Below are 27,826 nucleotides of genomic sequence, written 5' to 3'. Positions count from 1 at the left end.
TCTTCCCAGCCAAAAAGGATGGGTTCGCGGGAATTGTCGGAGAAAGTGGACGTGAGCATGGCCCGTTGTAGAATACGGCCAAACTTCCTGAGCAACGAAATCGAACTAGACACGGAGAGATCACGGGCTTTTGTGTTACGCCGAGGCGATATATAACCGAATCGTGTGGGAAGGCGTAATCCCTCCCCTTCGTGAATTCTACTCCGTAGCTTCCGCTCTGGAGAGCGCCGCCAGCTTCCCAGTGCGCCTGCGCTGCGCTTGGCTACGTGGTTGCTAGGAAACCGCGACGCCGCCGCGGAGCCCCGGGGTCCTCCCCAGACCATGGCCAAGTTCGTGATCGCGGGTGAGTGACCCACGCGTCCGCTCACGGGACGCCGATGGAGCACGCCAACAGCTCGCTCCCCAAGGACGCTTGCTGGCGACCACTGTATTTGGCTTCTTCCCCAGCGACTACCTCAGGAAGCCTCCTGCGTTTACCCGCAGACACGGGCGGACCGACACAGCAGGGGACGGGAACTGCGCCGCCGCCCTTAGAAAGTGTTCATTGTCATGGGGGTACTGAAGCGTAAAGAAGCGGGCTCCTTGTCGTGCTTCTGATGCTGCAGGAATGTATTGCACTGGGAAAGGAACAGGTGTCTGGGGATGGGGATTAGAGGAGGGGTGGACACAGCAGCATGACTGTGGGAACTGTGAAAGGAGTTGTTAAGGCCTGGGATTGGTAGGCCATTCCAGATACAGACAGAGGTTAGAAGCCTCAGGGTGTGATGGGGGAACCTCAGTGTGGGAGAAATGACACAACTTATCTTCATAACTTCATGCCTAGACATTCCTGTGCTCTTCCAACTCCAAAATGTCGCATAGGCACTCAGCATGTTTGCCACTTTGTTCTACCAAATATGCTCCCTTTCTTAACAACATAGAATATTAAGACTATTCGGAGTATTAAGCCTGTCCTTATATTTGGTTTTATATTGTCTCTTAATCTACTCAACTGTTAAAATCACTGCTACAGAAAAAGAAAAAAAAAAAATTGGGTGGGGCTGGTCTTGAGGCCTAGGCGCTGTCCCTGAGCCTTTTTGTACTCAAGGCTAGTGCTCTATAACTAGAACCACATAGCCACTTAGTACTTTTTCTGAGTAGTTTATTGGAGATAAGTGTCTCGTGGACTTTTCTACCCAGGCTGGCTTTGAACCATGATCCTCAGATGTCAGCCTCCTGAATACCTAGGAATACAGGCATGTGCCATTGGCACTGGGCTGCCTCGAAATAATTTTTAACTTCCTCTCAAAGGGACATTCCATTCTATAGATTCTGTTCCTTAATACTGCTACAAAATGCTTCTTTCCATTTCCATTGTTCTTCTCACTAGAATAGATCTCTATCAACCTTTTCTTGTACTTATGTCACCTGCCTATTCTCGGATTCTCAAGGGATCCAATCTTTCTCTCCACGCTGCAGCTATAATACTCAACTAAAGTACAGGTTTGATTGTTTCCATATTGCATTCTGATATCCTGTGCATTTTTATCAACATAATATCAGAAGTTTATGTCATGTCAATTTCTTCCACAATTTTGTGTTATAAAATTCTAACTATGGAAACCTTTGTAATTGCATGGAAAATAGTTTCACTAAGAGGATTATTTCTGCATCAAAGGAAAACATGGCTAATTTTAACTTTCTCAGGTAAAGCAGATTGTCCATTTTATGCTAAAGCAGAACTTCTGGCAGAATATTTGCAAAAGAATCTTCCTGATTTTCGGATATTTAAAATCACACAACACCCTGATGTTTGGGAGGTAAGAAATACACTTTGTTAAACTCACACATAAAAGTGTGCTCTCTTTTGATAAAAATACTAGTATCTCAGATTGGCTTTTAGTAATGAATGTTCATGTATGAATAATATTTCATGACTAGTAAAAGTTGTTTGGTCTCAAGACTTCTTTTTAATACTCAATAGAGCAAAGAATATTCTAGCCAATAAGTAGAATAAACACACCCAACAAGAATCCTTCATATGGATTTCTTTTTTTCATATATTTTTATTGTAATTAATAGAAGGGTTACATCATATTCACCAGATAGAAGGTGCATTACTTCACATATATTATACCCTTTCTCATGTCTTGATCACCATTTCCCTCCCTCTACCCCCGCCCCTTATCTTGTTTTCCTCCATTTCCTATCCAACTTTAAATAACCAAAGACGCATATATACAATATATCAGATAACTAGGTGAAATACTATAACAAAATCCTTCATATGGATTTCTAATGATATGAGGACTTGTTAATTTGAAATAGTCATCTTCAAAATGGAAATTTTAAAGAGTTTTTCTGAAAAACGGCTCTTGACAATATTAATCTGAGAAGGAAAGAGGACACCAGTATTGGGCAAAGGGGGTGGTTAAACTACAGTGCAGCCTCATCAGAGGGCTCGCAGGATCCTACAAGGATGTCACGCTGGAATGGCTTTCTGAGATACCCCAGGTTGAGGCAAGCTTTTTCCACTTGGTTTGTCCAAGGAAAATGATTTAACCTTAGACAAGAGGAAGAGTCTTCTTCTGAGATCATTCATAGGGAGAGATGGCAGCATGCCATCAGCTTCCATTGTAGCTGGTGGATACAGGCATGGGTGCCTTGGTTACTAAGAGAGGGTGTAGATTACACATGACAGCATCTACCACACATCCCGTGTTGTATATAAGTTCCCACTATCTAGTAACAGCTCCTCTGGATGTCCAATTGCCATCTTTCCCTTGGGAAACATTGCAAGAGGAAGGTTACTTAATTTTCTTTAAATTGCTATACATAGGAGTTTCAAGTCAACCTGTGAATTTATGAACACCATGTGTCTTAATCAGTGTCACACCATCCGTTATTCCAGATGCTAAATATTCTTTAGCAACCACACTAAAATTATCTACCCCTGATCAGCATAGCCAATTACCCTTTCCAAAATGGCAGCTCCTGTCCTTGCCTGCTGGTTTCTTGTCATAACAACTCACTGTGCAAATAATGGAATCCAGAGCCTAAAGTTTAGTGGGAATTTTTTTTGTCCTTAGTATAGCCACTCTTCCTTTGTGATTTAGGGGTGCATATTCCTTACATGGGTCACTAGGAGTGATGTTAAACAATGTCCCTCTTAATTTTAATTCTTAGTCTTTGAATTCAGTCATTCTACATAGTAGGGAAAAACACTACATTGATTTGTGTGTGTGTGTTTGTGAGTGTGTGTGTGTGCATACACATGCATATGTGCGTGCACACATGTGACAGAGAGAGAGACAGAGACAGAGACAGAGACAGAGACAGAGAGCACGATCCTGAAGGAGATATCCACCATTGCAAGGGATAGGTCTTAAAGCTAATACATGTCTTTAGTGGCCCTCTGCCTGTCTGTGTGGTACAGTAGGAGCAATAGGTCTGGTTATAGGCTCCATTTTGTGTGCAGCATGCATCTCTTGGTTTGAAATTGATTACGTAAGATCTATTATTGGTATACTATTCACTTTGTAAGAAACTTAGCCAAGGGTGCAAGTCCAAAGATAGCAGAAAGATGGTTCTTTGCCCAGGACATATGTTGATTCAAATCTAGATAAATCATTGTGCTCTGCAGGCTAGGAGTCTAATATAATCATCTCAAAGAGGCTAACTGGCAACTTCAAATGATAACACCGTTACTAGGGGCCCCTATTGGCTTCTTGCTGGCACACTGACCATGTAGCAGCAACAGTAACTGGGTAAGCTGCAATGCATGGCAGCCTTTCCTTTTGTGTCATTTTGTGAAACCATTCTGCCTACAACTATGTTATCGCATCCACTGGACTGATTAAGACATCTTTCATGACATATGCTCTCTGGTTGGTGATGCCCCCTCCCAGTCTCAAATTATATCCACAGTTTATCAAGAACAGACACACTGGGCTTCTCTCTGCCCCTGAGGCATCTCTCTGGAACATTCCACAGAATTCTGTGAATGCAGTTCAGCTGAAGACCTTTCAGCAAAGACAATCAACTGGGAAGGTTTCCAGACTCCCTTAGTACCAAGTCCACTAGCCTCTTGAATCCCTTCTTTCACTATCTCCCATGGCAGTTCTGGCAATGAGTTGTCTTCAGTTTTAGGTCATCACTTTCTCCGAGCTTCCAAAAGACAGTCTAGCAACATATTATCACTATCGCCTGAGGGCCCCACCACTGTCTGCACTTCTGAACTGCAGAAGAGGAATTCATGTGGGTAAATTCTCCCTTGTCCAATTTTATATTCCACTCTTGACACACACTCCAGTTCTATTCATAGTCACTCAGCTGCTGCAGGGACATCAATATATTCTGCTTGGTGTTATGGTCTTTGGAGCTAGAACAACTTTTCTGCATAGGCCCAGTATGTCATTGGTTGAACCATGGCTAGAGCTCCATGATGAGTCCTTATGTTGATTGCTTTCAGCTTGGATATAGGTGGCGAGATCTTCAAGATCAACAGGAGAAAATCATTCCCAGAATGTTCATTGGAAGGTAGCCTTATTATGGATATCCCTAATAATGATATGGGCTTTAATGTCTTTTATTCTTCATAATGGCTTTTATTCTTCATAGATAAGAATGCTTCTCCTTGTCTCTTATCAGATCTCACTGGAATGCCTGGAATCCCCAAACTAGATAATAATTTCAATTATTTTTTTATTTTTAAAAGTTTTTTTATTTTATAAACATTTTTATTGTAATTAATAGAGGGGTTACAGTTATATTCGCCAGATAGTAGGAGCATTACTTCACATACAGTGATACCCTTTCTCATGTTTTTGTCCCCCTTTCCCTCCCCTCATCTTGTTTCCCCCTTCCCTTTCCTATTTCAAATAAACAAATAAACATATATACAATATACCTGATAACAAGGTCAGATATTGTAACAATATGAGACAACAAAAGAGATGAGAAATAACATAGTACATTAAGAAAAACAATCACACATTCTAAAGCTCTTGTTTCCATATCCTGGAGGTCCTTTCTTTTAGCCTCATCCTATGTAGCCTTATGTATCTAGGCTTCGAGCTATTGTAACCCTCTGCTAGGAGAGTCCAAGGTTTGTACTAATTATTACAAATGAGGGAGTTTTGCCTAGTGGTAGAGTGCTTGCCTAGCATGCACGAATACCCAGGTTTGATTCCTTGGTACCACATACATAGAAAAAAAACAATTCTTTTCTTGACTTTTCACCTCGTTCATTCAGTGTGAAACACATAAACCATGAATTTGAAAGGCAATATCCATCTTTATGTGGCCCTAAAACTAGGAATAGTTCATGTATAATTTTTAAAAAGCCTTTAAAAAATCAATTAAATAATAGGTCTCTCCTAAGTTGAACATATCAGCAGAAAGAGTACCATGATTAGATCAATAAATCTGAAGAAGACCCTTTCTCATTTGGTAATTTGCTACTGACACCATCATTCTCCTGTGTTCACATTTTTCCTGTTTGAAGATGCCTGAACTGCATTGTGTATCCATAGTGGCATTAAAACAAGCTGATACTTAGTGTTAAATTCTAGAGTACTGAACTCTCAGGCAGATTTAATGTATATCTTTTCTTGGGGTATTATTTAATAGGCGTGGCTGTCGTTTCTTGGGGTATTATTTAATAGGAGTGGCTGAAAGGAGTGTGTGAAAAGAATAAATGGAACCACAAAAGATCCCCAATCATCTGGAGAGAGATGATTGATCGTGGAGGAAAGGGTCTGCTCCTGGGTGGATATAACGAGTTCCTGGAGTATGCTCAGGTATGTGAGTTAAACTGATTATCATTCTCAGTGCCAAGAATGTGGCTTAGTGGTAGAGTGTTTGCTTAACATGAATGAAGCCCTGGGTTCTATTCCTCAGTACTACAACAAACAGAAAAATCCAGGAGTGGCACTGTGGCTCAAGTGGTAGAGTGCTAGCCTTGAGCAAAAAAGCTCAGGGACAGTGCCCAGGCCCTATGTTCAAGCTCCGGGATTAACAAAAAAGTTATTCTCTTCCATTATTTCATATTTCAAATGTCTTGCTTTCTGAGACTTTCATCTCTCTTTCCAGCTTATTTAAGCTATTTTTTCTTTCTTTCTTTTTGAATTTTATTGTTGGGGTGATGTACAGAGGGGTTAGTTACATTCACTGGGTAGTGAGTACATTACTTCTCAAACATTGTTAGCCCTTCCCATGTTTTTTCTCCCACTTTTCCTCTCCCCACCCCTCCCACTCATCTTGTAATGATCACCCTTCTAAGACTGACTTTTGCTTCTCCAATATTTAGCTGTATTATGGTGTCACCTCTAGAATGACAACTCAAATGATGATGATAATAGCTCAAGAGAATCTGGAAACGCATATAGAAAAAGAACTGGAGAAAGAAGCCATGAAAGATCTTATCAGCCCCTTGCAGGTCTGGATCACCAGGTGCGAGAGTCAGACTCTAGGATTTTTTATTTTTAGATTGGCTATTGAGTTTTTGAAAGAAGAATGAGGTGGTATTAATTCTGGTTAAAGAAGGGTTATCAAGCTTGAGATATATGCATATGTGTGTGTACAAGTGTGTATAAACCCATGTGTGAGTTTTACACACATACAATCTGAAAACATATTTATTGTGTGGTGCATTTATTAAGTTATATCCTTGCTCCTTGCAATCTTTAAAGTTGCCTTTAAAGATGGCTCCTCCCACTTACTAGTTCCAGTAAGATCTTCTCCATGCGTCCCCTCACTCTCTAACTCCACATCCTGCTCCTGAGCATCCTCCTCTGGAGTTTGCCCCTCAGCCCTCCAAGACTAGGACATGTACAGCCATTGTTGTTACTGTCTCTCTTATCTCAACACTCATTCTTTGTCTTCCTCTTCCATTCTCCATCCTCTGACTCTGTGTCTTACACTGCCTAGGCTACCCATGTATATTCTAATCTGTATGCTTGTTTTTTTATATAAAAATTGTTATTATTAAACATACAAATACAGAAAAGAATGGATGTTATCCATGATTCTGTTACGAGATTGCGTAAATACCATATCTTCAAAGGATTAAAAAAGCTATAGACATTCCCACTGTTCCTTTCCCCAATCCCACAGCGATCTAGAAATCTCTTCTAGGTTTCCCAGTTCCCTACTGTTGATTTTTATCACAGAAATAGAAAAGTAAATTCCTGCATGAGGTTGTAAATACATTATGCACAACCTCTGTGCATGCTAACTGTCTTTAAGGGATTTTGTTTGTGAATATTTGGAAAATATACCCTATTTTGAAAACTGTTATTCCTTGGTATATAAGGGTGCAAAAGAGAGCTTTTGCAAATGAAACCTATATCCTTTCCAAGGGGAGATGTAGACATGTAATTAGAATGAAATGATGAAGGGTTGGGGGGGAGGGAAATGGGGACCAAAACATGAGAAAGAAACATTACTTCAATGTTTGTGAAGTAATGCACCTTCTATCTGGTGAATATAATGTAACCCTTCCATTAATTACAGTAAAATAGATGAAAACAAGAATTAAGTGATGAAATCTTACTCTCTACACCTAAGGAATTCTAGTTTACTTGAAAATAACACACTGTGTTATTTCTTAGTGTGAGATTGCTTTCAGATGTCCAACACGGGGTCAGCAGTGGGAGGATTTTTTGTTGTTGTTGTTGTTATTGTTGCTCTGTTTCCCATTAGTACAACTTAAAAGATCTGTGAATGCCTTCGCCCCCCACCTTAGAATCTCACTGGGACTTAATTTAGCACTTAGTCCTCCTGCTCAGCTTTTGGCTCTGGGCTGGCTGCCAGAGCCATGCCTTCACTTTCAGCTTATTTGTTGTTGTTGGTGGTGGTGGTGGTTGTGGGACTTGAACTCTGGGCCTGGGCGTTGTCCCTGAGCTTTTCAGCTTAAGGCTACCACACTACCCTTTGAGCCACAGAGCCACTTCCACACTTTCAGCTTTTGGCTAGTTCACTGAGGATAACCACCTCAGGAATTTGTCTGACGAGGCTGGTTTCCAATTGGATTCTCAGATCTCAGCCTCCCTGAATAACTAGGATTACAGGCATGAGCCATTGGCCCCAGCTGTGTAAATTCTTACTTACAATATAAAAAAAAAAATTCTACTCGTGGGCCTGGGAGTTTGGCCTAGTGGTAGAGTGCTTGCCTAGCATGCACGAAGACCCGGGTTCGATTCCTCGGTACCACATATAAAGAAAAAAAAAGCCAGAAGTGGTGCTGAGGCTCAAGTGGTAAAGCTCTAGCCTTGAGAAAGTCCAAGGACAGTGCTCAGACCCTGAGCTCAAACCCAGGACTGGCCAAAAAAAAAAAATCCTACTCGTGTACACATAAAAAAAACTAAATAAGAATGAACACATAACGATGTGTTTGTCTAACCACTTGCACCTCAACTTTGTATTTTTATCAGTGCAGCCTCCCCTGCTAGCTGCAACCTAATCCCCATACTGATGAGCGGTGAAGTGTTTGGTAAGAACACGGAAATCAGCCTCACTCTATTTGACCAGCAAAAGGTGGAAAACTACCTCAAAGCCATGGTGATGGAGATCGAGGATATGGCATCTCAGATTCTCCTCAGAATCTCCTACTGCACCAAGATAGAAGAGGCCTTCCAGCAAGCTCAGGTCATTATCGTCCTGGATGAAAGCACTGAGAGGGAGGTGACCAGCCTGGAAAATTGCCTGAGGAGCAAGGTATCACTGTGTCGCCTCTATGCATACCACATGGAGAAAAACGCTCATGAATCCGTCAAGGTCATCGTGGGAGGAAAAAGCTTTGTGAACCTGAAAACGATTTTGCTCATGCAGTATGCCCCAAGTATCGCAGACAACATTATCGCTGTGGCCATGGGCGTGGAAGGCCAAGCCAGAGCCACAATAGCCAAAAAGTTGAAAACAGCTGCTTCATGTGAGTGGACTGCTGATATTGTTTGTGTTTTCAAACATGATTTCAAGCAGCCAGGAAGAAGGCTTGAGGCCTTTAGGTTCGTGCTGGATATGTGGTACAGAAGTGGAAGCAGATAGAACACTTTATTATTTGATTATCAGTAGTCCACCCTCAGACTTTTCAGTTTTGTTCGAGAGAGCTCCTCTACCTCTTTCCATTCTTGGTGGTGCTGTGTGCCTGCTCCATCAAGCAGCAGAGGTAAACTGTGAGGCCCTTTCTAAAACACTCCAGGGCTCCCACTGGATACAGGCAACCACCTGCAGTACACCCCCTCCTTATCTTCTTCCTTTCCATTCATCCTGTGATAAGGCATAATCTATTAGTAGAAATCACAAGAGATTAAAGATAGAGATAAATATTAAACTAGCAGAACAACGAGAAAAAATATGTGGTGATAGAAGTTACCCAAAATCTGTGACTGTCTACTTCTGGAATTTTCCATTTGATATTTTCACATTATGGTTAACTCAGGGTAACTAGAAACCATGAAAGTGACAACTCAGAATGCAGGGAACCTCTTGTACTGTGCACGTTTTTGTGACTTTTTACAACAGGTTTTGTCTATTATTATAAATATTAATTGACCAATAAATATGATTAGATGCACTGCCACTTGAGCCTTTTACTTTAGTTTTTCAGATAGGGTCTCATGTTTTTGCCCAGGCTGTGTTCGGATAGAGATCATCCTACTTCTGCCTCCCAAGTAATTGGGTACCTCCAAAAACTTTTGATGTCAAGTAATAATATAGATTTAGCAGTAATACTTTCTTCCCATAATATTAGTCAAGTAAAGTAATGAGGATTGTTTAAAAACTTAGAATTCAGTTAGGGTCACTTATGGTCAATGGTAGATCTACCTGCCTATCAGGTTCAAGTCCCTCAGTAAAACCCAGTACCACCACCAAGAGAGAGAGAAAAGGAGAACAAGGATGTATTAAAACATTTTTGCTCCACTTCCCATCTGTGTGTCCTGTATCTGTGCTGAGATATTAATAGTCAACAGCACCTGCCTCCAGGAATTGATCAGTGAGATAATAGAAAAGGTCTGATACGTGGGATCCTTTGAAATGATGTTAAACTTACTCATAATTCTATGGTATCTGATACTTCTATGATATCTGCTCCTATAAACATTGAAGCAGGAGGCATTAGAATCATGTGATAATGAGACTAGATCAGAAAATGGATCCCATTGGACACATTTTAACTCTGCTGCTTGATGGAGCAGTTGCACAGCATCACTGAGAATGGAAAGAGGAGAAGGAACTCTCTCAAACAAAGTGGAGAAGACAGTAGTGAAATGTGACCTTACCTTGTCCAAATCTGGGCAGTAAGGACTTCTGTGAGCCTCAACAGCATAGCCAGGGTGAAGTCTGTTAAAAGCTACTTTACAAAGAAGCCCTAGGACGCATGACTTATGGTGTCCTTGCATACCTGTCTGAATTAATGTGATGATTATTTGGGAGAAAATAAACCACTTTATATTATTTTATTTTTACCTTGGTCCTAGAGCTTGTACCCAGGGCCAAGGCATTGTCTCTGAGCTTCTTTGCTCAAGGATAGTGCTTTACCACTGGAACTACAGTTCTACATCTGGCTTTTTTGGTAGTTTTAATTGGAGATAAGGGCCTTGTAAACTTGCCTTACTGGGCTGGCTTTGAACTGCAATCCTCAGATCTCAGTCTCCTGAGTAGTTAGGATTACAGGCATGTTCTACAAGTACCCAACCATTTTCTTTTCTTTTCTTTTCTTTTCTTCTTTTTTAAAAACATGGTCCACAGACCAGGAGTTTGGCCGAGCGGTAGAGTGCTTGCCTAGCATTCACGAAGACCCAGGTTCGATTCCTCAGTACCATATACATAGAAAAAAGCCAGGAGTGGTGCTGTGGCTCAAGTGGTAGAGCTCTAGCCTTGAGAAAGCCCAAGGACAGTGTTCAGGCCCTGAGTACAAGCCTCAGGACTAGTAAAAAAAAAATGGTCCTCTACTGGGTTAATACCAACTATTAAATGTGTATCAGGCTGTGGGTACATATCTTGTCCCCTGGCCAACAATACTCTGCATCATGAGGCAACCTACTCAGAAATGGAAATGAGAGTGAGATTAGAAATAATATAAAAATAAAATACTATGTTCTGCTGATAAGGATTCTAGAACTTTGTCTCTGAGATTAATACCAGAGGACTCTAAAATTCTTTATTTTAGGGCTTTCATGTATGTTACATTCCAGATAATTCATAATAGACAGTCTGGACAGTCTTCTTGAATGATTATTTCCCTGTGGGAAACTTCATAAAATTGCTTTTGAGAAGATTAACATATGACTTCCATCTCAGTGTTAAGGCCAACTTCTTAAATCCTAATTACTTCCAAAGCATGTATCATTATCTTCTTAAAATACTTTATCAGTAAATATTAGTTGTACATTGGGCGGGGTTATTGTGACAGCTCCATACTCAAACAGAGTGTATCCTCATCAAGCTCTACACTTCCTAAAATGATTTCAGCAGATTTTATTGTTCTGTTTTCATACATACAAAATATAAACCTTCACCTGTATTCCCCCTCTCTAATGGTCCTCCACAATCTCACTATCTCACTATCTCCTATGTTGGGGAACATAACCTGTTTTACATTCCTGTCATTCATTCTTTTTCCTTTTTGTTCCTTCCAGCTAATACTGGGACTTGAAGTCAGGACTTTGAGCCTGCCTTGTTTGAGCCATATATATTACATTATATACAGCATAACTATATACCACTGCATAATTATTATGTCTTCCCTCATCCCCTCCAGTCTTGGAGTGTTGTAGGGTTGCAGTTGATTGGTTTTCTTTGACACCTACTACTTAGAATTGGTTCCCACATAGAATATAATCACTCACTTTTCATCAGAGATAAAATATACCCACAGAGTTAAATTAATTTCAGTCTAGAAGCAAAGGTGTCTTGTCAAACTGAAGTAGATATAAAAGTTCTCCCTCTCTCTCAGTGGAACACAGAATAATGAAAAGAAGAGCAACTCTCCTGTAAGTTTTAATAGTGGCTTCTTTCAGAGACTATTTCACTATTTTCTGAACTTCCACATGTACTTACAACATTGTATTACTGAAGATTGCCAGGCCCTAGTGGTCGATGAGATGGCTCCTATTTTTTGCCCAATTTTAAGGGGCATAAACTTAAATTCACTTTATACCAAATAGAAATAAACATATTAACAAAAAATAGGCTTCAGGTAATTTTATATGAATTATAAAAGCATCTTACTATAATCTATTTTCATTTCTACTTTTTTATTTACAGGCATCAAAGATGTGATCATTTGGGGCAACATCAGCGGGACTAACTATGTTGATCTGAGGAAGGCAAAGGTTTATGGATACGATAGTGCCATTTGGGGACCTCCTAATCGTCCTGATTTTTCGCGCCCTGTTTTAAGCTTGATTTTTGACAGGTATAGTATATTTCTAAGTGAAGTCTACTAACAAAAGTTACACAAATGTAGAATAATTGTTAATATATTTTTAATCATCTTACAAATCTTTATACATAAATTACTCATACTAGTTACCTATATACTTGTTTGTGGTATTATCAAAGAAACAGAAAATTCTACAGGTAGTACCTAGTGGATTTACAACTCCAATTTCTATTTTTTCTTTTTTGCCAGTCCTGTGGCTTGAACTCAGCCTAGGTACTGACCTTGAGCATTCTCAAGATTAGCACTCTACCACTTGAGCCACAGCACCACTTCCAGCTTTGTCTGGAATCAAACCCAGGGAGTCATGCATGCTAAACGAGTACTCTACTACTAGGCCACACTCCCGGCACCATACTCTATTTTATGTTAAAATTATGCATTTTGATATTTCCAATTATTATTTAGGCAGTTCACATAATCTATTGATATATATAAAGGATCTTTAAAACTCTGAAGTTAAGTAACCCAATTGCAACAGTTCCAAAATGAAGAATTAAGGTAATGAGCTAGCCAGGCCAAGTGGGATGCTGTGTTCCCCTGAAAGGCACAATTGAGAGGTGCTAGGGACACTGTACTAGGGAGCAAACTTCTTGGGATGGAATTCTCATTTAGCTGTGTTGTTTTAGAGACATTATATAACCCCCCTCTGACATGCATTTTTCCATCAGCAGTATGAAAATGACCCAGACAGGATCATTGAGAAGAGATGGATTCATCCAATTAATTCTAGTAAACACTCACACCAGGATACAGAAAAAGAGAAACCTGCAGGACCATCTTTTTCTTTGCCAGTCCTGGAGCTTGAACCTGAGCACTGTCCTTGGGCTTTCTCAAGGCTAGTGCTCTACCACTTGAGCCATAGAACCATTTCCAGCTTTTTCTATGTATGTGGTACCAAGGAATGAAACCCAGGTCTTCATGAATGCTAGGCAAACACTCTACCACTAGGCCAAACTTCCCGTGTAAGAGTATCTTTTATGCATTATTTTTCTAAACTGCAGAACTTTCCCACTCTTAGCGTTTCCTTTACATTGCTGCTTACACTCTTTTCCCCACACCATCCCCACCCCACAACCCATAGGAGCCTCATTCATGCCCAAGAATGAAGAGTCCCAGTTTCACCCAATTGCAGCCAGATTTCTCTGAGTTTGCTAGCTGGCCAAGGCCAGGGTTGAATGAATCTGTGCATAGGCTAATCCACAGTAAGTAGCCCTTAACACTTGCTCTGGTTGAGCTGGACTGTGTCTTAGTTTAGACGTCAGACCATAAAACCATCATTAGTTTCAGCTTGAATAATTCAGGGGCTTATTTAAAAAAATGTCTAGTTTTAAATGAAAGTACCATATTTAATTTGAAATTTGGGGGTTCCTTCCTGCTAAAATGCATCATCTTCTCATCAATTGCCTATGGACCCCATGAAGTCATATTTCCATTTTGATTATGGATGTGATTACTTACACTGACTTCCAACATCACAAGAATTTCTCTTTTCATTTCTAGTCTTGTTTTTTCTTGTAGTGAGTGGATACAAAAAGAATTTGTGATGACACTTAAAAACCTGACAGCTACAGGTAAACAGTTTGGAGGCATTTTGGCTGCACATAGCATCACTACTACTTTGAAATACTGGTACCATGGCTCACCACCTGGGGAGATTGTGTCCTTAGGAGTATTGAGTAAAGGTAAATCTAAACTTTTCATGTGTTGTTAATATTGTTTAAACTCCTGTCCATGTCTTTACATGGTCTATAATCTGTCAGGACATTTGCAATGTAGTAAACAAGTATCCATGCATCAATTCATTCTGATACTTTCTGCAACCTTGGTAAAAACTCAAGGACATCTTCCCAAATCCTCAGAGCAGAATCACTCTCCATCTCTCTTCTAAAATAACAGGGTGCAGTGCCAACAATCAGAGAGCACATTATAGTTCCCTGCTTAGCTTTATATGTGATGGGTCCATCTACCCTCTCAAGGAAGCAGCTTTGTCTAGATTACCTGTCTATTCCTTCAGGAAAAAAGCATTTTCTATGACATGCAGTGAATTTTATAAAATTGAAGTTCAGTTTCACATTGCCACAGTGTGAATTCAAGTGCGTTTGTCACCTTTGTTAAGAAATTGGCATTCCTTCTATCTGGCAAATATCATGTAACCCTTTTACTAATTACAATAAAAAAAGAAAAAAAAGAAATTGGCATTTAAAACTCTGTATTTGTAGAAAGAAAATTCTCTGGAGGAATTTTATAAAAAATAAAGAATGGGATACTAGGAGGAGGACTACAAATGATAATTATCTGTCTCCCTAAAACCATACCCTTAGGTAACTTTCACACATTCTCTGGCCACAAGTTTAGTTATTTGCAGATAAAACACATACAGAATGAACAGAAGACCTAGGAGGCCCTCTAGGGAAAAGTCTTGTAGGCTCTGGAACCTTGAACTGGCCTTAGTATTTTTGCCCTGATCACAGAATTTTTGATGTCTGAAATGGTAAGAACAAATTTTCTTATTTGAGGAATCAAGAAGGGAAGATAGTTTTACCTGAATAGTCCTCAGGAACTAATAAATAGTGCTAGTCTTTTTATTCCCAGCATACACAAATTGGGAATTTGAAGCTGCAAGAAGATAATCAACTTTCGGCCTGCTTTCTTTCAATTCCCAGTGCTCCATATCCAGGCATAATGGCTGCCATATGAGCTACAAGAGTAGAAAGCTGATTGCACAAATGATGTGGGCTTGTGGGCTATAGAGCGAGTCATGGGAAGTTATGGGAAACAGACGCAGTCAAGATAGAAAAGGTTTTTAAAACAAAGACAATGTTAACCCCTCAGTATAAGAGAAGAGGAGTAGGGAGAATTGTTAAAACTTGGACATGTAATCAGTTAGTACCTGTCAAGTGAGTGCTTTGCTCTACCCTAAAGAAAAATTCCTAAAACTTCATTCTCTCATTGCTACTAAAAATTTGTGTACTACGCTGGGTGTGAGTGGCTCACAACTGTAATCTTAATTACTCGGGAGGCTGAGATCTATCGATCTCGGTTCAAAGTCAGCTCAATCATGAAAGTCTGTGAGACTCATATTTAATAAACTACTCAAAGAAGCTAGAAATATCACTATAGTTCATGGAGTAGAATGCTAGGCTGAACAAAAGAGACTCAGGGACAGCACCCAGGCTTTGAGTTCAAGCCGAGGCCACACACACACACACACACACACACACACACACACACACACACACACAGTATTATAGCCAGGCACCAGTGGTGGCTCACACCTATAATCCTAGCTACACATGTAGCTGAGATCTGAAAATTGCAGCTCAAAGCCAGCCTGGGCAGCAGAAAAGTCTGTGAGATTCTTATCTCTAACCAGCAAAAAAGAAAAAGAAAAGGCAGGAAATGGAGCTGTTGTTCAATGATAGAACACCAGCTTTGAGTGAAGAAAAAGCAAAGAGAATGTTCAGGCCTTGAATTAAACCCTAGTACTGGTACACACACACACACACACACACACACACTGGTGTGGAGAGTGTGCCTTTCTGAATGTGTTGTGTTTTACTTGTATATGCTCATTGCAGGTGAGTTTGGTATTCCTGAAGGGATTGTCTTTTCTATGCCTGTGAAATTTGAAAATGGGACTTGGGTGGTTCTTACTGATCTTGAAGACATTGAAATAAGTGGAAAAATAATGAACAACATGACGAGTGATCTGTTTCAGGTAATGTCAGAGCACATTCAAGGTAACTGGCCTTGATAATAATCTTAAACTGAATCTATCTATGCATTGGTTTTCTGTATGTCTAATTTGTAACTCATTCCTAAAATTCATGAAGCAATAAAAATGTAATAAAACAAGAACATTGCTCATTATGATTATAATTTATGGCATAATAAAATATCTGTCTTTATTTAAAATCACAAATTAAAGCACTGTTCAATTATGGAATAACTAAGTTAGTGATTATTTCCATTTAATTATCTGATTGTAAAATTTTTCAACAGGAGAAACTTGTTGCCCTTGGAAACAACATAACTTTTCAGCCTTACAAATCAGGTAATGTCTGTAGATATTGTGCTTCATTGAGCTACTATGAAGAGTATTAAATACTTGTTGTAAATGAATCACTGTTAATATAGATACTCAAATTTATATTTCATCATTTTTAACTAAATTATTCACAAAAGAAACTGTCAGATTCAGAATCTTTTGAAATGAAACATGGTAATAATGTTAAAGATATGACATTCTGAAACACCTACCTAAATTTTGTTTTAGAGAATATTTCTTAGTTTTCTAGAGCTGCTATAATAAATTACCATTAAATAGGTAAATTAAAGGAGCAATAGTTTCTAGCTCAGGAGAATAGAAGGCCTAAATTAGGGCATTAGTAGAGCTTTGTTCCCCCTGAATGCTCTGGGGAAAAAATCTTTCTTTGCTCTGGTAGTAGTGATTTGCATGGTTTAGCTGTAGCTACATTATTCTGATATCTGTCTCCCTCAACATAGCCATTGCCTGTGTGCCTGTGTGCGTGTGTGTGTGTGTGTGTGTGTGTGTGTGTGTGTGTATGTTTCCAAGCCTCTTCTTCTCTTATTATAAGAACACACTTAGGGCCTCCACAGCCCAACATGACCCATGTTAAATTGATTATACATGTTAAGACCTTATTTGCAAGTAAGTTCACAAGCACAGAAAACAGGATAGGACTGCAGAATATTTTTGGTAATATGATTTAACCTACAATACCATATTTATTGCAGAACAAATTTCAATACCCTAATTTTTTTCATTGTAATTTTCTCCAATAAACTCATAAGGAAGAGCTATCATATTTCTGCCCTATCTTTTCCTTGAGGTAAATCACATTTACAATATGTAAATAGGCATGTCAAAGTAAATAAATTCACTTATGCAAACTGGTTTAATCAAATTTATTTTAGAACCCAACATTCCTTCTTTCCACTTAAGTTTAGGGAGTGCTAATAATAAACAAGTGCTAGGAACTGGAAATACGTAGATATTAGTGACTTTTCTGTAGCTGTGACCATGATTTGTGACAAAACAATTTAAAGGAGGAAGAATTTACTTTTATCAGAGGGCAATTCATGGTGACTTGACCCCACATGCTCCATCTGAACTTTATGGTGGCTGGAGCCTGTGGTGGGGGAGGTTCTTCACCTCATGGGTGCCAGGTAGTAGAGAGAGAAGAAATGAGGGCCATACCTAACCTCCAAAGGCCATACAACCTTCAGTGACCCAGTTCCTCCAACCAAGACCCTATGACTTAAAGTTTTCAGAACCTCCCTAAATAGTACCACTCACTTGGAATCAAGTATATAACACATGAGCTTTGGGAAACACTATGTATTCAAACCACAACTGGTGACTAAGATGGCTCTGATCTCCCTTTGGGAATCTGCCATCCACCAAAGGACCATATATTATACAAGTAATTGCTCTGTGGTACATCTCAAGGATGCACAGTATAGGGTGCTGTGCTGTAAGAACGTAGGCCTGGGGAAAGCAGTGAAGAACTTGAGGCAAGAAAGCCTCCATCAGTTTATTTGGAAAATCTTCAACACTAACAACAACAACAACAAAAAACCCTTATGTGACATAAGCCTAAGAAGATGGAAATAAGAATCAAAGCCTTGGCATGAAAATGTGAGAGCAAATGGAAGGCCTCTAGATGGAAAATGATCTGGTCAGGAGAAAGTGACAGAAAAGTGAGTGTAATAGAGAGAGAAGATGGGGCCCAGAAGTTTGATCAGGGTATGATTATGATTAGTTTGGAAAATATGCTGGAATAAGGCAAAGCTGTTTGCAAAAAGACTAGAATTAGGAGGGGAGCATAATGACATGAGGAAGGGCGATTACAGCCAAGATTGTGGGTAGTAGAAATTGGGGAGAAATATAAGAGATGAAATTATCAAGACATGATGATAGGGTGCCTCTGGGAACTCCGGAAGACTCAGGCTTCTTCTAGTTCAATTACTGGTAGAAATTATGTACATTTACTGATAGAAAAAAATCACAAACACACAAATAAAAAGGAGTAAGAATATGAGAGAGAGGGACAGAGAGAGAGAGAGAGAGAGAGAGAGAGAGAGAGAGAGAGAGAGAGAGAGAGAGAGAGAGAGAGAGAGAAAATGTGTGTGTTATACACATATATATGTAAAGGAAAGATAAGCTTGGCTTCTTACTTTCTAATTCTGAAATACCTTTCGAATATCTGCAATGCAACTAGCAGACAGTGAACTACATATTTCTCAGAACTCAGAACAAGTTGGACTAAGCTCTCAAATTGGGAGCTGTTGCCTCATAAATAGTACAAAGCCATGAGATTATCCTAGAACCTAGTGGTTAAGTAGAACTAGGTCAGATGACAGAGGCGCATAAAAGAGAGAATGAGACTCATAAATCTGATGTCATGGCACTCTCTAAAGGCAGAAAGTATTTTAAGTCCAAGAGCTAGTCTATACTTTCAGATGCTTTGAATAAGTAAAATAAAATGATATCCCAAAGTCTGAATGACACCCAGTGAGAAGTCATTGTATGCATGTCATATGTTAAATTAAGGTATGGCATAAAAGTCATTTGTGACTTTGATAAGAAAAAATTCTGTAGAGTGGAAAAAACGAGGTATGAGACCAGAATAGAAAGGAGAGATCCTAGCATTTGAAGCCACAGCAGGAGTCCTTTAAATCCAAGTATCTGCATGGTGATGTACCTGTGTTTCTTAGTTTAGGAGAAAGATTGGAGATAACCATGAAGGGAAGGGGTCATCAACTAGCACCTCTTAGAAAATGTCCTGCGTGGCAAGGGATGGGCAGTTTCTTCACTGTCTAGCCATTTGTACCATTTACCTTTGGTTCCATGTACATGACTAAAGATCAAAAAATATAAAGACATAGCTATGTGGATAGTTAATGTTTAACACCATTAACATGAGGGAGGGTAAAAACAGAGGTGAGTCAGAAGAGGATCCTCAAAACATCAACAGAACCTAAGGCCTAGAGTACACAACCAGCTTCACACTGGAAGCATCTCTCCTGCTAAGATTAGAGGCAATGAGGAGATGGTTCCAGGTGTGGACAATTGTACAGAATGGGAGAGGTCAGAATAAAACAACAGGCAGCAAAACTAAGTGCTGAGGGTTAAAGGCCAGGGGAAAGACGGAGGCTATAAGGAAGGAGGGGAAAGTTAAACATTTGATAAAGGGAAAGGAGAAGAGAATGTGACCTAGAAAAGGCACATCTCTTTTTCCCCCCAACCTGACAACTCAGTGAAGTCAATGATTACAGTGCCCCAACATATGGTTTTAGGATTCCCTGTACACATGCTCTGCGGCAGGATGAAGGTGTACAATGTGCGTGAGCCCCAAAATATTAGCACACAACACAAGTAGAACAAAAATAGCACTACCCTGTAATGTCAGTGAAATTCTGAGTTTATTTGGAACATCAAAATATCTCCAAATATTTTGTTTTTCACACATTTGTGTGTGTCCTTTAGTGGTGCTTTGAAAAGATGCTGAGATGATTTTCATCGGCACCACTGAATATGGGAAATGAATCCTGCTTTGTTCTTTTCCTTGTCACTTGGGGAGGCAGGGTTCCAAGGCAAAGACAATGATGGTAATGGCGAGAACACGAATGAAGTCAGATACCTCAGCCAAATGTGTAGCATAAAGAAGGAAAGGTGAACAGATACTGAAAGCCCATGACCACCTGTGTGCTGCAGAATCTGTCTGAAACATTTGTGTTCAGAATATATTGCCCAAAAGAAACAGACAGGGAATACTTGAGGGCCATCACTTCAGACCAGAGATTTAGTGAGGTAAATTAAGGAAGGAGGAGCAGTGAGTCTTTAAGGAAAATAGGTGTGGACAGAGCAGGGGTTCAGGAATTGGAGAGAACATTCTGAATCACATCATCCAGATAGGATCCAATCAAATGCAATCCAGAAGCAGAAACTACAGGCATAGATAATTATGTAGAAGTTCAACAGGCAGTTGTTTTATTATCGTTACTACTACTATTGCTATTATCTTCAAATAACTGTGTAAGGGGGAGATTCCACTTCCATGTCTATATTTACAATGCATCATGATCAGTCACCTCTCTTCCTTGTTTTTTTAAACTTAACAAGAATTTATTCACAGGAATACAAGTAAGTAGAGAAAAATAACAGAAAAGCTAAACAAATGAAAAGGACCCAAACCCACTTTCACTCTGTAGCTTTTGACTTGTACCCTGTGCGCATGTATCTGGGGCACAGAGGACCACCAGCATCTGCCAATACAGTGTAGGAACCCTGCTTTACATCCATTAACTTAAATGTATCCTTAAGATCATGCTTTGAACAAAAAAGGGGAAAAGCTTAAAAGGCATTTTGTTGGGTGGGACTAAACACCGAAATATAGCAATCATTTTTCATTTTCCTTGGTTTTAAAGTGGACTCTTATTCTCTGAATTTAAAGACCCTCCGGATGGCTTCCTCCACTGAGAAGGTTAGAACTGCAAAGTCCTTTCGCTGAACTGCGCATCAAAACTGTCTTCCTAAATTAGATACCATCACTAATAGTCCTAAATTCACCATCTGTGCTTGTATCAGAAGCTTGTTTTGCTTGCAGATTTATTGCATGTAGTTTAGGAAAAAATGGTCCCCAAATAAGTAAAGTTTTGAAACTTAAAAAGAATTTAGAACAAAAAATTGTACATTCTCACATGCACGGTAGGTACAGAAAAGCTCACTGCTCTCATATCATTGTGTCAGCTTTGTTAAAATCATTGTGTGACCCACTGGGCATTTTCCTGACCTTAAGTTTGTGAAAATATGCCTCCCTTAAAAGCAAGCAGCATCCACAAAGCAGGTTAAATGTATATGTGCCTAATCTAAATGATAGAGTAAAAACTTTGAAAAGAGACAAATTGTTATTAGTAGTTGGGCAGCACTGGGGGAAAATGAATCAAGCATCCATAGTACAGCACTGAACTCTGCACCCTGAGCATCTAAGATATTCAGTAACAGTGGTCTCTCTGGAACCACATACGTGGGGTTACCAAGAGTCCATTACATTATGGGGAGTTTTGTGAAAGATAACTATTTATCTTCATGCTGGGTGTTTATTAAACTGTGTTACCTTTGGATCTTGCTCCAAACAAAAACACTGTCCCAAGGATTCTAAAATAACATCATCAGTCTTGTACCCTCTTACAGTTTAGAGAGCTCTGTTTATGGTTAAAGAAATTACTTCTGTATGAGATTTGCTTAACCATTTTAATTAATCTAATACTCAGTTTCCTGACTTTTAGAATCTCAGGTAATCAAAAAGTTGGAAAATGAGCCCTCTCCCACCTCATATGAAAACATGGAAGAACAAATGGAAAGATCAAACGAGATTATATTTGAAGGTACACTCAATTGAAGAAATTGTTTTCTTTTTCCATAACAGCGAACACTAAATGTTAATGAAATATTTGGATAAAATTACCAGATATTCACCGAGAACCCTCTGTCTCTTGGTTGCTATGAGAGATACAGGGGGACGATAAGGAGGTGAAAGCTACACAGATTGTTGAAAGGAAAGGAGCCAAGAGACTGTGAAATGCCAAGACACACAATGCCAGGTCAAAATGAAGGAAAGCACATAAGTTATCTAAAAACTCACAGGAAAGATCCTTTTAAGGTTTAGAAAGGAAAATTCAATCAAATTTTGAAAATGGCTTGTGAATAAAGATTAGCTAAAGATAAACAAATGGGCATGTATTCAGAAACTGTACTAACTCAGTCATCCAAGATGAAAAGATTCTAAAAATCTATTATAGAACAATTTGCACATAGTTGGCAATGTTATTATAGATATAAGTTTTGGGGGCAGTCTTAGGGCTTGAACTCAGCGCCTGGGCATTGTCCCTGAGCTTCTTTTGTTCAAGGCTAGCACTCTACCACTTGAGCCACAGTACCACTTCTGGCTTTTTCTGTGTATGTAGTACTGAGGAATAAAACCCAGGGGTTTGGGCCTGGGAATTTGGCCTACTGGTAGAGTGCTTGACTAACATGCACGAAGACCCCGGTTTGATTCCTCGGTACCACATACATAGAAAAAAGCTGGAAGTGGTGCTGAGGCTCAAGTGGTAGAGCTGTAGCCTTGAGAGATTTCAAGGACAGTGCTCAGGCCCTGAGCCCAAGCCCAGGACTGGTGGGAAAAAGAAAAAAAGCAGGGGTTTTAAATTTCATGTTATGTGTATTTGCTGAGTCAAAGAAGGAAGGGAGGAAAAGAGGGAGTAAAAATGAGAGGAGGGGAAGAGAAGAAAAGAAGAGGGAGAAAAGGAAGAGAGGGAAAAAGAACAGAGTGAGAGAGAAGAAGGGAGGAACGGAAAGAAGGAGACAAGACAGACAAAGTGCTAGGGACATTGAAAATTAAGCCAAGCATGGTTTCTACTTTAGAAAGTACTTGAAATTTAGCATTTGAAATAGGAAAGCAAAGAAAAAAATTACACTACTTAGGTGAGTTGTTGGGGCTGCTGTAACAAAATACCATAACTGAAGTGACTTATAAACAACTGAAAATTATTTCTCACTGTTCAAGGGGCTGGAAAGTCCCATGTGAAGTCATTACCAGATTCAGTGTGCTGTTGAGGCCCATTTTCTTGTTCACAGGTGGCTTCTTCTCATAATGTCCTTGCGCAGTCAGAAAGGACATTCTCTCCTGAGCCTGTTTTATGACAGAGTAATCCCATTCACTAGGGCTTCACCATCATGACCAGATCTCTTCCTAACAGACTCACATTGAAGTGCCATAGAATCACACTGGGGTGGATGCTTCAAGAGTCAATTGGAGTGGGTGTAGGGTAAAAACATTCAAACTCTATCAAAAAGAAAGTGCTAGAACAGGAAGAGGCACAGAGTGTACAGTCAAGGAATGTAAATCACCACATAGTAGAACTGTCTGTACACTCATGTTTATTGCCACAATATTTTAAATAGCCAAATTATGAAATCTGCCTAGATGTCTACCAATAGATGAGTGGAGAAAGAAAATGTGTATAATATATGCACAGTAAAGTACAATTCCACCACAGAGAAATGAATTATGATATTTGCAAGGAAGTAAGTAAAACTGGAAATGATTATCTTAATGAAAATAAGTTAGACTCAGACTACATATGAAAATATGTGCAGAATCTGGGTCTAAAAGGATATAGACAAAATTGAAGAACTACTTACGGGCAGAATCCGTGGGGAGAGGAAAAGTGGGGGCAAATATTGGGGACAAATATGTGGGGGCACTTGAGAATAAGGCATTTCCAGAAATACAAGCCTGGGGTATTAAAAATTGCTTTCAGAAGACAGTAAGATCTGAGCTACAGCTGTGCAAAGCTAAGGGAAGTATGTTGTTCTTAACTCCATGGTGATCAATACAGCCAGCAGGCCGATGGGACAAAGCAGGAAATGGATGGGATGAGGCTTGTACCAAGATGACCATCCTTAACCTTGCTCAAATCATTGTGCAGCACTGTGGACTCAGGCCCAGCTCTAGTAGATCTCTCTTCATAGAGGTGTCTCTATGTATCTAAGTAGCAGAAAATGTAAGGAAAAGAGCAGAGTGTGGCATTGGTTTTAGTTGGTGGCATTGGTTCCCATTTCACAGATGAATATTAAATATAAGGCCGAGATCAGTGGGTCCTGCCTATAATCCTAGCTACTCAGGAGACTGAGGTCCCAAGAATCACAATTTGAAGCTAGTCTAGGCAGAAAAATGCATGAGACTCCATCTCTAAAATAACTAGCAAAAGGGATGGAGGCATGGCTCTAGTGATAGAGCAAAAGCTGTAAAATTCAAGATCTTGCGTTATAACCCTGGTATATGGAAAGAGAGATAGAAACAGGGAGAGAGTTGAGAGAGAAGAGAACGAGGAGAGAGGAAGGAAGGAAGGGAGGGAGGGAGGGAAGGAAGGAAGGAAGGAAGGAAGGAAGGAAGGAAGGAAGGAAGGAAGGAAGGAGAAGGACAAAAGGAGAGGAGAGATGGGGAGAGTGAGGGGGAGGGAAGGAAGAGAAATGAGCAAAGGAAGGAGAAGGGGCAGGGGAGGGGAGGGAGATAGGAGGGAGGAAAATACTAAGGGAGGGGAGTGAAGGAGAGAAAAAGGGAAAGGGGGGAGAAACAGGGGCAGGCAGGCAGGCATTAGCCATATAGATGGTTAGTGAGATCAAGTTAGTCACTAGCATTTTACCGTTTAACTATCATAAAACTGACAAGAATATAAGGTTTAGTTTCCCACTAAGATAGTGAGACTAGAATAGAAAGAAAAAGGCAAATAAAAGTATTTTAAATTATTTTTAAGTAGTTGTACAAAGGAGTTTCAATTCAACATGTCAATTATTAATGAGTACAAAGCAAAAACATTTTTTATTAAAAATTGACAAGAAGAGATTAGAAAATGGTATTATTTCTTGTACTTTTTGGTTGATTCATATGAACGCTAAATCCTATCCTGAGAATGTGTTCTTTACTGGGGGTCTGCACACAGACACAGTATTTGATAAAATACTGACTTAGAACATGTCCCAGATTGTTGGTTCTATTTGAACCTAACCCATTCTCCTTAACTTTTGTTCCAGATACTGGAGATAAAGATAGCATGTTCTATGATCTGTTCCCAGATGAAGAAAATGAACCAATTTTTTCAGATGGTAAGTCAATGAAGTCCTAAAGGAGCTCTCTGTAGAGCTCATGGTTGTGGCTCATGTGGTCCAGCTTTCGAGCTGCATTTACAGCTTTAGAATCAGCATTCTGTGATCAGGAGAACTTAGCAAGCAGCCAAAGTAATGTTCAAATGACGATTTCTTTTCTTATACTCTATAAGCACTTTGGAAGGGGAATAAAAAAAATACCCTCTTTTGTATATGAACCTGAAAAATTGTCCTATATCATATTTACTCAAACTGTCCCAAAACACTATTGCTTAGCCCCGGTCCTTTGTATTTATGCTTTCCTTTTTTTTTTCTCTATAAGTAGAAAAGGGCTTCTGAATGCCCCAAATAACCAATAGTATAAGACAAAAGCCTCCTCAGAAGACAAGTGAGAGGTCTAAAGAAGCCCGGTTGGAATTCTCTTCAAACTTTAGGGGCTTCCTCCTCCCTCTTCCTTCACATTCTCCTCTCTTCCTCTTCCTCCTCCTCCTTCTTCCTTTTCTCTCTCTCATACTTATATATCATATAATACATAATATATCATAAATACCTAAATATATTCATGTAGGCTTGGACATGGTCATGCCTGTAAGCCTAGCTACTCAGGAGGCTGAGATCTAATGCTCATAGTTCAAAGCCAGCCCGGGTACTTAAGTCCGTGAAACTCTTATCACCAATTAACCACTAGAAAACCAGAAGTGGCACTGAAGCTCAAGGGGTAGCATGGTAGCCTTGAGCTGGAGAGCTCAGGGACAGCACCCACACCCAGAGTCCAAGCCCCATGACTGAGAAAAAAAAAAGATATTTGTGTAAAGGTTTTGTTTATTTTCTAAATCTACCTACAGAAAATATAGATAAATATAATCATTTGTCCTGTTTCCAATTTATCCACCCTTATTCTTTTTTTTGCCAGACCCAGGACTTGAATTCAGGGCCTGGCACTATCCTTGAACTTTCACTTGAGCCACAGCACACGTCTGGCTTTTTCTGTGTCTGTAGTACCAAGGAATCAAACCCAGAGCTTCATGCATGCCAGGGCAGGCACTCTACCTCTAGACCATATTCCTGATCCTATCCACACTTCTTTATACCTGACTCTGTGTAGAAGGAAACTGTCACATGGGTGAGAATACTGAAGGAGTGACATTGATCAAGATGCATCATATTCATAAACTGCTTTGTTGAATGGCAACTCTTTTGTAAAACTTCTTAAAGATAGCAATAAAAAAAGAGAAGGGAGGCAGGAAGGAAGAAAGGGAAGGGAAGGAAGAAAGGAAAAAGTCAAGCCCTGTGAAGTTCCCCAGCAATGTATTTTGTAACACCACAACTCCATGGGAGGTGCCACAACTCCATGGGAGGTGGGGTACGGTAAAGCATTGCTGTATTATGTTGTTTGGGCAACTATTTGTCTTAATGGAGCCATGGACTAGCCAATGTCTGAGACTGCAGTTCTATGAAAAACATACTCTCATATCCTGCAGTTCCTAACAGAGCAAGTAATTGAGAGAAACTTCAGAGTAGAAAGAACAAGATAGAAAAAAATGAGAATATCTGTAGAAATCAATGTGCCTTAAATATTTTAAAAAAAAAGAACACCTTTTTAAGTTTCTACTTCTGCAGTGGGTCAGCAGAAGTGGGTCAGAGCTGAGCCATCCCACTCCCTCACCAAGTCATCAGTTCAAGGATTCATAAATGGCACATGGAAGACAGAATGTTATCATTTTGTTTTTCTCCAAATGAACTGGGCAATAGAAAACTCAAGTGTCCTTCTAAAATTCTCTTCATACTTTCCTCTGGATGCCCCAGGTATCAGCCTGGCTTGTCCACTCTCTGGGAACTCAGCTTTCCACTTCTATAACCAAAGCTACAACAGTGGGAATCTAATCCTTACCTCAGACTGCATGATTAGATAAAACATAGACATCACATAAACATATGTGAGTCCAGATTAGCAACATATTTAACTGAGTATTTGACTAATCAAGACAGTCACTTGTGCTTCTGCACTTTTATTTAAGTGTCCAGAAAAGCTCCAGTACAGCTTCCATTCTGAGAACTTAACAATCTGATGGACTTTGGAATAGAGCTAACTATAAAGAACTAGAATTTGTGCATTGAAATGATACACGTATACACCACACAGAATAAAAAGCAAAGAGTTTACAAAGACAACACAGAAAAAGCGGAAGGTCAAGAAAGAAGCCAGAATTAGTTTTTCCAGATGAAAATTCTAATAGTAATATTGTTTTATTTCCCCATACAATCGACCTTTCAGTATAATTCCCCAATCACTAAGCCAGACAGAATGCAAGAGTCCTTTAGACAGAAGGAAGAGGGACAAAAGAATACTAATAAAATAGAACCTACTAATGTATCTTCAAATAGTTACCTCTCTTTTTAATTTTCTTCCTTTTACAGAATCTGAAGACAAATTTGATGCCTATTTATAGCTCTAATTGGACCAAATATATTAATCTGGAACTGTAACAAAGACTTTGTGTATATTTTGGGAAAAATGATTTGGAAGATTTCATGTAGTCTTAAATGGCATCGTGCAAGGCAATCAAATAGCAAAAGCATAACATGTTAGAGTTCAGTTTTGGTGTTCTCTAGTCACTGTGATATATGTTTATGATTGCACATTTCCTTCGAAATGGTTTGCTGCTGGTTTCTTCTTTTGAAATTATATTTTAAAAATAGCATTG

General features: G+C 39.5%; 1 protein-coding gene across 4 annotated transcripts; it reads left to right on the top strand.

Moving 5' to 3' along the window:
• The first annotated feature begins 241 nt into the window (after positions 1 to 241).
• On the top strand, positions 242 to 27,826 carry Mdh1b (malate dehydrogenase 1B). 4 transcript variants are annotated; one of them, XM_090354686.1, is made up of 13 exons: positions 297 to 343; positions 448 to 632; positions 1,687 to 1,799; positions 5,646 to 5,780; positions 6,290 to 6,432; positions 8,415 to 8,911; positions 12,250 to 12,400; positions 13,946 to 14,109; positions 16,006 to 16,145; positions 16,430 to 16,481; positions 21,743 to 21,841; positions 25,050 to 25,121; positions 27,540 to 27,826. In XM_090354686.1, exons 2-13 carry the CDS (start codon positions 608 to 610, stop codon positions 27,569 to 27,571), a joined length of 1,623 nt encoding a protein of 540 aa, XP_090210812.1. In that variant the 5' UTR covers positions 297 to 343; positions 448 to 607; the 3' UTR covers positions 27,572 to 27,826. The 4 variants fall into 4 exon arrangements, 3 of the variants coding, with proteins under 3 accessions (XP_090210813.1, XP_090210812.1, XP_090210814.1); XM_090354687.1 differs by lacking the exon at positions 448 to 632 and having other exon boundaries at positions 242 to 343; XR_016539139.1 differs by lacking the exons at positions 16,006 to 16,145; positions 27,540 to 27,826.

Source organism: Megascapheus bottae, chromosome 21 (genome assembly GCF_031878675.1).
Source record: "Megascapheus bottae isolate mThoBot1 chromosome 21, mThoBot2.hap1, whole genome shotgun sequence".
Taxonomy (NCBI): domain Eukaryota; kingdom Metazoa; phylum Chordata; class Mammalia; order Rodentia; family Geomyidae; genus Megascapheus; species Megascapheus bottae.
This window is presented reverse-complemented; position numbering and strand designations above follow the sequence as displayed.